Source organism: Anabrus simplex, chromosome 1, assembly GCF_040414725.1.
Source record: "Anabrus simplex isolate iqAnaSimp1 chromosome 1, ASM4041472v1, whole genome shotgun sequence".
NCBI lineage: Eukaryota > Metazoa > Arthropoda > Insecta > Orthoptera > Tettigoniidae > Anabrus > Anabrus simplex.
In genome coordinates this window covers 1000965184-1000978954 of record NC_090265.1, presented here as the reverse complement: position 1 = coordinate 1000978954, position 13771 = coordinate 1000965184, and the positions used below count along the sequence as shown (strand labels likewise).

At 37.2% G+C, this 13771-nt stretch overlaps 1 protein-coding gene across 1 annotated transcript in view; it reads left to right on the top strand.

Annotated features, from left to right (window-relative positions):
• The window catches only part of LOC136875547 (uncharacterized), a 160367-nt gene that overhangs the window by 114054 nt on the left and 32542 nt on the right, over nucleotides 1–13771 (top strand). The window contains exons 7-8 of the mRNA XM_067149103.2: nucleotides 4245–4309; nucleotides 9858–9893. Coding sequence (XP_067005204.2) covers nucleotides 4245–4309; nucleotides 9858–9893 — 101 coding nt within the window. The remainder of the gene's footprint in view (nucleotides 1–4244; nucleotides 4310–9857; nucleotides 9894–13771) is intronic.

The following is a 13771-nucleotide window of genomic DNA, read 5'->3' as shown; positions in this document are numbered from 1 at the left end:
ATTGCGACAAGACTACACTAAACGTGCCTTGTTAAACGATATCGACATACCATTCTTCCGATACCCACAAGATCGCTTCATCCACTATCCGTTAAAATCGTGTGTTTTTTGTTTGTTTGTTAAGAATGAAGCCATGTTTTCCAGTGTTGACTTAGTTAAATGTAACAAAGGCTTTTCAGTCTGTCAAACACACAGCAAATACAATGTAAATTATAACACTATAAACATACCTGTAAAAACACACTAACATTTTACAAAAATTGTGTGCGACATGATGAAAGGTTGAATACAGCATTACAATAATTTGTTTACTTATTATGAACAGTTTTTAATAGGGATTAATTATACAGTATGTACACTGCCTGACAAAAAATTTTGAAGCACAAAGAAGTATTGGTCCGATATCCTCGCTCCACCTGGACCACACTCAATAGGATTCGCTGCGGAGAAGTGCTTCTGCTCTGCATCAGTGGGGCTGGAAAGACTCTCCAGCTTGTAACTGTGGTGCTGAAGTGCAAACCATCCTGCACATTCAGTATTCAGTATTCGGGCAGTATTTACAGTAAGTCTTTTCATTTAAGTGTAACAAAACTTAAATAATTCAATGAATCCAAAGAAAGGAAATCAAAACACTGAAATTTGTCGATTATATTGTTATTTTATCTGATTCTGCAGAAAAGCTGGAGAAAATACTGAATGGTATTAACACAGTCTTCTCGTATGCCTTCTCAAGATCAAGGAAATGTAAACACAAATGCCCACTCTTCTCGTATATTATTTTTTAGTTTACTGATGCGTACTGAAAATCTGGTCCTGACAGCCCCTGTGTGGTCTGAAATCGCGCAGGTTTTAATACTCCTTTCCAAGATGACCGTAAGAACCTAATTTGACCACTATTCCAGAAAATATATTTTAAGCTGCAATTAGTTAATGAGGATCTATATAAATAAAGTTCAAGGGGGTCCGTTGTCTGTAATTTCGTTTTGTAGAACATTTTTCAGATATTTATCCGATTGGCAACTCAAGACAGTATTAGTGGGTTTTACCTTTCCTGTCTGTCCATCTGTCTGTTTGTCCGTCTGTTCCACCATCACGGAGAAACAGTCGGATAGATTTTGACCAAACTTCATATATAGAGTATGCTCATTCAGGCGAAGGTTAGATATGCATATGATTTAAAAATTACTGAATAGAAAAATAGTTTGTAGGGAAGCGACAGCAGTTATCTTCCATTTTATCTTATACTATTTACTTTTTGTAAACTCCGTGGACTATATGATAAATGTCCTTTCATTTTAAACATTTTTGTTATGAGCATAATTTCGCTTACTCTTCAAATGACGCAGAAAATTACTGCTTTTTGCGAGTTTCATGCTCTGCATGGAGTGGCCGACAGACCGACAACGAACCTACCGGTTACCTTGGCAACGTCTCTGGCTGCTTGCCAGCAGGGAAGTCACATATTCTATGATGTTATTTTCGTCAAAATTCCTGTAAATTCGTACTTGTGCCTTAGGTCGAATGCGAGAGAAACATCATGCTGCCATTATGCGGGATATTTCTGGAAACTCGTTGGAGATTATAATCGTCTTCGAATAGCCCTGAACAATACCGCGGAATGTTGCCCATAATTTGACACCGTAAGTTGTTTTCTAGCATTTGCTATAAATTTACTGTATATCTCTTCTATTTCTGTTTTCCGCTTTAATTTCTTGCCTCTTTATGATTAAGTAATGACACCACCAGTCATCATCTTATCCGTGTACCTAAAAATCCGTGCGCCTAAATTTCTCCTCTGCTACTGCCTTCTTATATCCGTAACACATAACATCACAATTTAGTGAGGGACATTTCATTTCACAATATATCCACTTGGTATTTACATATTTTTCCTATCCGAGTACCCTCAGTTTTATGCTATTTTCTATTAATTTCAACTTTCTTAACTGTAATACTTTTTCCTTAATTACTCCATACGTATGCGAGTGCGAATCGAGAAAGCTGGACACGCTTTTCTTTGAGGAAAAATCCCAAGCTGTTCAAATATACAATTTTAGCCCTGGAATATATCGAAATATGGAGGCAATTTCAATGACGGTGCAGACCTTCGTTTCGAGGTAACTGGTGGCTAAACGGTAAGTCGTATCACAAAACAGATAACACAATCGCTACTTTGATCCTATGAGATATTGTCGTTTCTTGATCCCTTATATCTTAAATAGAGCTGCAGTTCTCAATTTGAAATTAATTTTGTACTGTTTACACGTATATCGTATCGTTTGACTCACTTATAGGAAAGATAGAAAGATAGAATCATCAAATTCGGTACGCATATTGACATGACCAGTGGTCATACGTTAGCCAAATTTTATGGATTCCAGCTGCCACATAAGTATCCGTAAAATGAAGTAATGTGTGAAATCTGTACCCAAATTTCACCCTATTTAATATTTTAAATCAATCAAATCCATAAATATAGGAGATAGGCTACGAGAAAATATCATAGTACCAACCATGTAAAACACAGAAGAGACTTATGAAGGTGGAAGCCGTTTGTTGATATGACGTAATTCAAAAGCGGTAAATCTCGAAATGAAGGTCTTCACTTATAAACGTGCCTATCCTTATCTATATAAATAAAGTTGGGGGGTGGATCCACTGTCTGTAGTTTCCTTCGTTTTGCCAAGTTTTCAGATATACGGCTGGATAGATCTCTACAAAACTTCATGTATAGAGTATGTGTATCAAGGGGAAGGTTCACATAAGCATATGACTTAAAAACCACTTAACAGACTGGTGGTTTATAGGGAAACCACAACAGTTTTTTCCTTTTCCTCTTTTACTGTTGAATTTCTGTAAAATCTGTGGACCATAATCATGTGAAACGTCGCTTAATATTAAACAACTTTTCTTATGTACATAATTTCACGTGGTCACTGGACAATATTTCCTTTCAGGGAAAATTCCAGGCTGTTCAAATTTATTACTTTTCGGCCCCGGAAATTATAAAAATATGGAGGCAATTTCACTGATGGTGGTAACTGCTTTCTAAACGGTAAGTCATTTCACAAAGCAGATTACACAATCGCTGCTCAGTTTGGAGAGATCGTCAACTTTGGTCCTATGCTTTATTGTCGTTTCTCCATTCTTTATACTTGAGATAGCGCTGCATTTCTCGATTATAAACAAATCTTTGCAACTCTGTTTTGACTGGCATTATGAAAGGGAGCCTGTCATTGTAATGAAAACCATCCATTCCTATTGTGAATGGCAGTAGGCATGTGAGCCTGCCGTTATTGTGGAAACTCCCGAACTCGATTGTGAATCGCAGTAGGAAATGTGGCCTGCCATTATCATCAAAATTTCCCCAACGCTCACCTTACATCGGAAACAAAGTATGGGCTCCTCCCCGTTTTATTTCTCGGATAGTGCTAAGAAACGTGCAAATTATTAAAATCTTACTCACTGCGTGCACAGTAATTTACGTAGAACTCCGTATACAAGGTAGAATACTGCAGCGAAGCACGGGTACATTTGCTAGTAACAATTACATTAGGAAAACGCTTTTGGTATACCATGTACAATTTTATTAAATCTAATATTATAATTTGATAAAGACAGTTCCATCGTGCAGGAAGAGCGTGTTTACCTCTTACCCCGAAAACTTTGTTCGATTTATGGCTAACGTAAGTATTTTAATCCTGGACTAAGGACTGGAAAAGTTTCCATTCATCGTCTTGAGACCATCTAAAAACTTATCCAATAATATAAACAGCCTGCCTAGTTACGAAAGCTAAGCAATACGGCTGATGATATAGCTAAGTTGACCAGTGGGGTTGTTAATCTGCACTACCACGCAGACAGGTGGTTCTCCATTATCTGCAGGCGTTCTGGAGATAAAGCAGTCATTTTAGCAGTCCAAGCTCTTTCATGGACTGTTGAAACTCAGAGTCCTGTGACTTATGAATAAAAACCTGGAAATAACTGGTAAGAATTACTTAGAATAATATTTAATAATAACACGTCCAATCTCTGCCTAACGCAGATACACCACGCTTCATCCAATCCTGCATAAAAATACGGGGAAGAAAGAGAACATGTCAGAATTCAGAGTAGAAGGATGCGGCGTGATCATGGGTTAATGCCATGATTTTCATAGTTAATGGTAAATATTATTAAGAATTAGTTACTGATACCAAAATGTGAATGTCTAACATTGTAAATGGAATGTTTCCTTTTCACAGAAACGCTGTCTTACAGTCTAACACACAACTTGGCTGTGCCGGATGAAACGAACGAAGTCAATCGGGTAAGTTGTCATAAATCAATGTTAAACAATGTTCGTATGCAACTTCTCTTATAAAGTTCCAGGATCAGCACAAATACAATTGTCAACTTATCGATTAATGCACTTACGCATTTCAAATCAGCCCCAGAGCTAGCTAAGAAGATCACTTCTAGTATGATTTTCAGTTCATAATGCAATAGACCAATGATACGTGACTGTACCAACGCTACTAGACCTATCCGATGTCTTTGACACTGCTTTTGGGTGCCTTTGGGTTACTACTGCTCAAACTCCGTAGTCTCAACTTTAATGGGACATATCTTAATTGATTTAGCTGCTACCTGTCTGACCACCGGCAACGAGTACCAGTGGGAACAATGCAACTTATTGAGGTTGGAATAAGAAATAAATAGGTGTCCCACAGGGTTCCGTTTTGGGCTTACTATTATTTGCTGTTTGCGTGAACGACTGCATTGAGTTATAGTAAGTACTACATCCATGCAGATGATCTTCAGATTTATTATTGCTCATACCCACAAGATATACAAGTAGCCACTGACAGAGTAAATTAGACATACGACGACTCAATGGCTATTCCAAAAATAACAGCTTGTTAATAAATCCTAACAAATATCAGAATATAATATTTGGTACCAAAAGAACTTGTTATAAAGTACACACATACCCACAATTATAATAAATAACAATGTCGTGCCCTATTGTACGTCAGTAGGACACTTAAGTTTTATAATGACTTAGACGCTAAATTGGACCTCTCAAACACTACTCTACTATATTTCCAAAACATCTTATAAAATGCAACTGGCGAAATCCCTAATCTTACCTATACTTATGGACATATCTCAAGACGGCAATAAGATGCTCGAACGGAGTTTAAACATCTTTATTCGATTTATACTGAAGCCGAGATTTGATTTTCACATTTCACCTTATTATAGAGAGTCAGCATGGCTTCTTGATCACGAGCGTAGTTGTTTCCACATATTGTACTTCTACATGGAGTTCTAAATTCAGGTGTACTAGTACCGAATCACCTTTCATCATACTTTAATTACTCCTCGTATCATAACCACGATGCACGATTTCGCTCCTCTTTAACTATATCTCTCAGTCGCTCCATGGCTTACAACCGATCCTGTGTAGTCACTGCCGCTGGGTGTGGCATATCCTCCCTGCTAACATTAGAGATCTCGCAGGAGATTTAAGATGGATTGCCGAAATCACTTACTGAATGGTTCTAGCTGACTTGTATGATGAGTTAAGTGTGAATGAGTGCGTGAATGAGCATATTTTCATAAAAAATTAGAACTTTATTTGCTAGTTATAGACTTCTACTGCATTTCTTTCTTTTCATTCATAGTTGATTTTGGTCAAACATGGACCTCGTAAATAACTCTTCATGACCTCAGTTTTCTTTGACGCTAGTATTCCTTCATGCTACTGCTAACAGCTTCTTTCTTTTCAGCCGTCCGTTATTGTTCCTCCTTAGTCGCTGTTTCTGGCTCTAGGAACCCCGCAAATGTGTGTGCTGTATCTGGTTCCTGAAAGTGGTTCTTTTTTGGATGTCTTGAATCATGATGTTCATTTCTCGCAAACCGTTCTCAGTGTTAAAAAACCATTTGTCATAAGAGTTTCCTTTCCTATTGCGTTGGTTGAAATTGTCAAAAATTATCTTAGTGAGTCTGTTGTCGTATCCAAAGAATTTAACCCTTCATTTGAGTATTGTACTGTATATGAAATCCTGCTACATGTTTTATATACTTCTTTATTAATACATTTTTGGTCCGAACCTTTTTCTTAAAATAAAACATTCCTTCTTCTCTATTTCTTCAATGTCTTTTCTGGTTCTTAATCCTAGGCATTCTGAAGTATACAGGTACTATTGTTGGATTACTGCCTGATAGTGTGGTAGTTTGTTCCTAATAGAAATCGCTTTCTTGTTGTGCGTGTTTTTCGTAAGATGGAACGCAAACTCGATTTTTCTGGCTCTCTCGCGATTTGCTTCTTTATTGAGTGCGTTAGGCTGAAGAATCTCAATAAGGTACTTAAATTTAACAAACTTTATTTATCTCACTCTCCTTTGTTCTCATTATGTATTTTGGGGCTTCTTTAATGTTGGTCATGAAATGAGCATTTTCAAACGAGATCTGCAGGCCAGGTTTCACTGTTATCTCTTCCAAAGTGAGAACTTGCATTATAGCTGATTCGATGTTCTCTGACAGCAGGACAAGATCATCAGCGAATGCTAAGCAGTTGACTCTATCCTCTGTACTCTATCTTTACTTAGTCTTTAATGCCTTTTTCTGTGAGTACTATTTCCCATTCTTTGTTGACCTTGTCCAGGACACAATTGAACAGAAGTGGGGATAGGCAATCTCCTTGTCTTACGCCTGTCTTGACTTCAAAGGGTTCAGATATCTCACCTATGAACTATAACTCTCGAGTATGTGTTTGTTAGGGTCCCCTGCATGCAGTGTAATATCATGTTAACTGTGCTCATTGATTTTAGAATGTCATACAGTGTGCTCTCATCGATTGAGTCACATGCTTTCAGGAAGTCTATAAACACTACTACAAATTTCTTGCCTCTGGCAGCTCTTTTCTTCAGTATTGTCTTTAGATTCCAAATTTGTTTCACACATGATCCTTCTTTCCGATAGCCTGCCTAGTATTCGCGGATTTGGTGTTCGAGTTGTTGTTCTAACATTGACAAGAGTGCCATTGTGATAGGATCTAGCATGTTTCTTGAAGTAGCGAGATGCCTCTAAGTTATTAACATCTGTTCTGTTCCCTATCTTGTGTAGTGGGTATATCAGCGCTAACTTCCAATCATCGCAAAACTTACCAGTGTTCCAGATTACTTCCATTAACTGACACAGGTTCTTGATCATTTCGGGACTCGCATGTTTGCATAGTTCGGCTGTTTTCGGATCTTCACTAACTGCTTTGCTGTTCTTGATCTTCTTAATCAGATTTCAGATTTCTCCTTCATTTGGTGGTGCTGAGTCTGGGTTCCGTTGTCTGTGTTCTGTATGGAGCTTCTCTTCCTTTATTATTACTCTTATTAGTTTTATAATTATTATTATCTTCATTTACATTGTCATGTTGTACATTCTAAAATTATTACTATAGCCATTTTTGCTATTAGTGCTGCTATGTATTTTTAAAATGGTCTGTTGTACTTAAAAAATTATATTCCTTTTAAATAATTGATTAATGTTGTGTTTAAGTGTAAGAGAGGGCCGTAAACCCTAACTTCGCCATCAATACAGACGAACTACTTACTTACTTACTTACTTACTTACTTACTTACTTACTCACTCACTCACTCACTCACTCACTCACTTCACCTTCTTGCAGCGTTATTTTGGCTGGTCAAACACGGAGAACTTATCATAAGTGGTTGAAACTTCCTTCAAAATATTTTTGGCAGCAATTAATTGATTGTAGGGTGGCACTACTTTTTTTAAAAACTAGCACCGATAGTCGGCAAGTTGAATACCTTACTTCGCTAAGCCCGATGAGGATAATGCACTAAAGTCTGGTTCATCCGAGACGCAGCTTTACGAAGCGAATTTTAGTCCAGATTTAAAATACTGTTAGCATTTGGAAAGGGTACAGTCATTGCTTCATTCTATGTTCATTTAATCCATATTTATTTAGTTAATTAAGTTTTCGGGTAATAAATCAAGTTTACGCCAGGCAACTGGCAGAAAGACCTAAATCACGGCATGCCATCTTCAGAGATGTTTACGCTTGTGTTCAAACCACTGTCTCTCGAATGAAGGTTGGCAGCAACGCGACCTAACCAATCAATTCACATAGTCATTTTGACGTAAAACGACACATTGCACAATTAAATACTTATCATAATTTAATTAATTTAATTATGAATACCGAGAATGGTTTTAGTTACTATGTTTGCAGCGGTTAATATACTGTAGTTGCTGTATTTACATAAGTGTCCTATTTTCTGCATTTGATTTTATTGTACAGCGCTGTACAAATTCAGTGAGACATATTCCGAATGATCTAATATCGCATATCCGAAACAGAAAAAAGCCCATTTTATTCCGACAAATGGTTCATAGTGTATATTGTTCACAAATCGTGGTTACTGAATAAATAAGAATTGCAATGAGTGAAAATGAGCAACTGTGAAGCTCGTTGATATTCTACAAAAGGATTTCAATTCGGCGATGTTTCCATTTGTTATTGTTATTGATTGCATTAATGATATATTGGGTACGAACCCAACTGTTGGCAGCCTTGACGATGATTCTCAGTGGACCGGGTGAGTTAGCCATGCGGTTAGGGGCGCGCAGCTGTGATCTTGCATCCGGGAGATAGTGGGTTCGAATCTCACTGTCGGCAGCCCTGAAGATTGTTTTCCGTGGTTTCCAATTTTCACTCCAGGCAAATGCTGGGACTGTACCTTAATTAAGGCCATGGCCGCTTACTTCCAACTCCTGGCCCTTTCCTATCACATCGTCGCCATCAGACCTATCTGTGTCGGTGGGACGTAAAGCCACTAGCAAAAAAAGAGGATTCTTAGTGGTTTCCTATTTTCACGATATTAAAGCTACAGCCGCTTTCTTCCCGCTCCTAGCCCTTTCATGTCCCATCGTTGAATTCCGACCTACCTGTGTCGGTGCGACGTAAAGCAAAAGTTGTAAAAATAGTTGTTTCTGAATAATAATAATAATAATAATAATAATAATAATAATAATAATAATAATAATAATAATAATAATAATAATAATAATAATAATAATAATAATAATAATAATAATAATAATAATAATAATAATAATAATCATATGTGCTTGGCGTACCGTAATGCATGTATTAAACATATGTTTAGGTTCTGTACAGTGTTTGTGCATGCATTAATGTATTTGTTCTAGAGTTGTGATGAAATAGAAAGAATGTAGGCTACCATTGCAATGTATGTATGTTTAGTCCTCAGCCCGAAGGCTGGTTGGATCCTCAACAGCTCTGCCATCAGCTGTCATAGATGGCCTAGGCATCACTGAAGAGGCATACTAGGGAAATGAGGAGTGAGGTAGTTTCCGGTTGCTTTCCTCACCGGGCCAGAAGTTGCTATTACATATCAGTCTGCCAAGCCCACTGAAATGCATGCACCAACCGACCCTATGAGCAATATTTTCACACCATTCATAGCAGGGACTGGCTGCGTAAGGAATGGCATTACTACAGTAGCATCGCTCACAGCTCAGTCACTTTCATTTTGTCAAAGCCAAGGATAAAGCTGAGACAGATCAATGAAAGTAACAAGATTGCTCTAGCCCATACCAGAAGACATAGTGCACTGTAAACACTAGGTCCCGCCAGCAAAGGCATACCATTGCAATATTGGAACTGAAATTAGAAAAGACGGAAAGCAGCCACTAGAGATCTAGGAAGGAAACTACTTATCTTTCGAAACCATGGATATCAATTCCAATGTCTAGCATTAAATATATTGAGCAACCTTTACGTGATTATTAGTTGGTGGTTTAAATAAAGACATCTCTTTTTGTTTCAGTGTTTTGTGCAGTGTCTCTTGCAGAAATTCGGTGCTGTAAGTATTGTATCAAACCGCAGAATTAAAAAATTACTGTTTTTGAAAATTATAATAATGAGTGTGGTGTACTTTATTTTAGATTCTGATATTACAATTAAAGGAAATTCGTAAGTATATCGTTTGAATCCTTCAGGAACTCCAGAATCTGTAACAAGGTCAATATTTGTCAGAAAAGATAGCTCTTACCAAATATTTTCAAAAGAAAACCATTGGATGGGGAAGATTCATGTCATGGATGTTGTTCTCACGCATTTAGACAAACTGGTGCTCATACTCTTTCTCAGATGTGGGGTGAAGGTGTAAGTACCTAACTGTTAATCTTGTGAAACTCTCGGAATTTTCCATCCATTTATAACTAATAACTAATAACGAATGATAAACTATTATTAAAAGTTTCTCCTCCGGCATGGAGAGTGTTGCTGTCTTGTGTACGTCATGTACAGGTTACTGACGTTGTAAATTCTGGTTAATGGCGACTGATGCACCCCTACACAGCCCGAGGTAAATGGTCTCCCAGGCAGCTAAAATCAACAACGAAGGTGGGTTCTGTGCCTCCTTTTATATCATATTTCCATTCTTATGGTCCCGAAAGCCCCTAGGAAACTTTTGTAATATCTGAAACGTACCTCTCACACAGTGGTTAGACTGGAAATTTCAGTTAATTTTCCGTAAATAAGTGGACTTGTGTTTCTTGGTCTGTTCTGCAAACAGATAATTTACACATAATAGGCATCCAGGAATTGCTGATTTTGTAACCTTCCTCTAAATTAATGTTGTTAATAGACTCTTAGATTTTTCTTTCAAGATTCAGTGACCCAGCTGTTAAAATCTACTCTGAATATGCCTCGCAGTACGTGGTCGACGCTGAACAAGTTCATAACAATTCATGGTAGATGAGCTCGTGCACATTCAGATATCAGAGAAAAACCATCAACTATTATCGAGCGTTGACCTCTGTCTTCCAACGCAGGAAATTTTCTGTGACTTTGCATACTACTCCAGAAAGTAATTAGGAAATTAATTTGAAAGTTAATTTTTTTTGTTTCTGTTCCCTTATGTTATGACATGTCAGTATTCTTCGTAACATTTTACCCTTAATTAAAACACAAATATTAAACGAAGCACCTTTTAAAAGTAATCTAGAGTGCTGAAGTGGGCGGGCGGGGGGGAAGGGTAGCATGACATTCTGTATATCTCTGAAGCTGATGCTAAATGAATAATCGTACGTACATAAAAGGCGGAATTAAATGTATGCTCTCCTTCAGGCTATAAACTACAAGATGAGATAATCCATTTGGAGTAGTGAGCAATTTAGAAGTGCTTCAATATGAAGGACCGTGGTGGTATATTTATTAAACTTGGAAAATCCCTTTCTATGTAAGCCATTTGACGTAATGATCTCCTGCCGGTCTATAATTATTGACGTAATATTAATGAAATAATATTATCATCAGGGCCAAAATTTTGATGGTCTAATAAGGGCCCAAAAATGCCCTGTATAAGCTAAAATTCCTCGCAAAATAACTTGAAATGAGAGAGAAAATTTCCCGAAAGTATTGAGGAAAATACATTTATCCAATATCATAAATATGTGCATAATCCGCATTACTCTTAACTCGTAATGGAGTGAATATAAACAATAAGTATCAATGATAATAATAATAATAATAATATTAATAATAGCACTAGGTAAAGCAATATGAATAATCACATGTAATTCCTCATTATCAGGATATTACGCAATCCGCTGATATTACGGATACCGCTTGCTTATTGTGACCTACATGTTGTTGGGAAGTAAATCTAATGTCGACTGCCCACTTTCACGTCGCATATTTCTGAGAAAGGTGTTTGGCCATCTGCAGGAAAAATATCCTCACCAAACTGTGAAACAACTTTCCTTCAATGGACAGCTTTAGATGGCTTTATCTTTCACATTCTAACACTTGAAGTGGATCACACAGGAATAAGTAAAGATCGCACTCTACAAAACGAAAATAACGAATATGATTGTATATGTATGTTAGTACTCAGGCACTTCAACACTTTACTGAAACGTGAATTTGAACTTTCCACAGCTAAAATACCTTCCCCCTCTCCTCTCTCATGGCAAGTCCCTTCCCCATATTAGAAGCAATGCCTCATCATACTTTTGTGATGGGGTTTCTAAAGAGTATAGATAAGCGTTGTAGAATGTTACCTTACATCACAGCTTTTGAACTGAGTACTGAGCCTTTTCATGTTTGTTTCTTCTCGTTTATTGAAAGCCCGGATGATTGTTTAGAAATGTTGGTTGCATAAAAGTAAGGAAATAACGGCGCAGAACAATGAAAAGTGACTTTTACAAATATAACGAATTTAATGGGTGTAGCAGAGATGTTGAGGTGTTTACTCTTGCCTAGTGGACCCGTTCTGTTCCTCAAGCATTCGTTACAAATAGATCAGATAACTCATCTTGATAAGTCTGTCGTAGTCATGTTGTTTCTCCTGGCCTTTTCAGTAGTTTTACGAACATTTATTACCGGTACATAATAATTGATTCATTCGTAATGCAGTTTATAACAGTTCTTCGCACACAATGAATCACACCATGCGGGAGTATCTGGATCTTATCCTTTTCAAATAACTTAACCGAGATCACTTTAAGTTGATGGAACCCAGGTACTAGTTCAAGATCTTTCGTTGCGTCTTTTCAGAAATCTAAAATCTATCAGTAGTCTCACGTTTTCCTTGTTTCAAATGAACTGCGCTCAATTTCTCCATTCAGAACTACAAGTTTATATAATCAGATTATTATTACTACTACTATTATTATAACATGCCCTCAGAATTACTGAATGCCTTAAAGGAATCCGGCATAGTGGAGATTTCCATTTAATGTGTAAGGTGTATGATAGAGGAGAAGTGCCTTCGATTTTATGCAAATTTTTGTAAAACCTTTTTCCAAAGAAAGCTGGTACTCACGAATGTGGAAACTTCCTCACCATTTCTTTAGTATCTCACACTTCCAAAGTTTTAACACGTATTTTTACAGTATAGTGGAAATGCAAGTTGTAGCTGGGTTTGTAGAATATTCCTTTGGCTTCAGAAGAAATTTAAGAACACATGAAGCAAACACGACATGGCATTTGTAGAACTAGAAAAGGCATTCATGTAGACTAGATCAAGCTGTTTGAGATTCGGAAGGTCATTGGTATCAGATACCGAGAAGAAAGTATTATCTACAGTCTGTACAAAATCAGTCTGCAGTGATAAGAATCGAGGGATATGAAAAAAGTCGTAGTAGTCCAGAAAGGAGTGAGACATGGGTGCAGTTTGTCCCCTCTCCATGTCAATGTTTATAAAGAATAGCATACAAAGTAAATCAAAGAAGCATTTGGAAAGAGAATCAAAATCCAATAAGAGGAAACCAAAACCCTGAGATCTGTCGATGATATTATTTTATCTGAGCCTGCAGAATACCTGATGAAATTGCTGAATGGTATGCATACAATCTGGGAAAAGTACAGGAAAAATGTAAAAGAGTGCAGTAGAACGAAGTCAGGTATACAGGAAGTATTATATTAGGAAATTAAGTTTTTCTTATAATGTTTTAACGTCGCACTAACACACCGCAGGTTTTCTCCAACGGGAGGAAGGGAAAGGGATAGGATTGGTAACGAAGCGGGCATGGTCTTAATTAAGGTACATCCGTAGCATTTACATGGCGTAAAAATGAGAAACCACATAAATTCATATTCAGGGCTGCCGGTGGTGGGATTCAAATCTACCAACTTCCGAATGGAAGCTCACGGCTGCACGACCGTAACCGCATAACCAACTTGTCGGTGAAATGAAGTAGGTTATTATGTAAAATTAAATGTTAGTATTCAAAA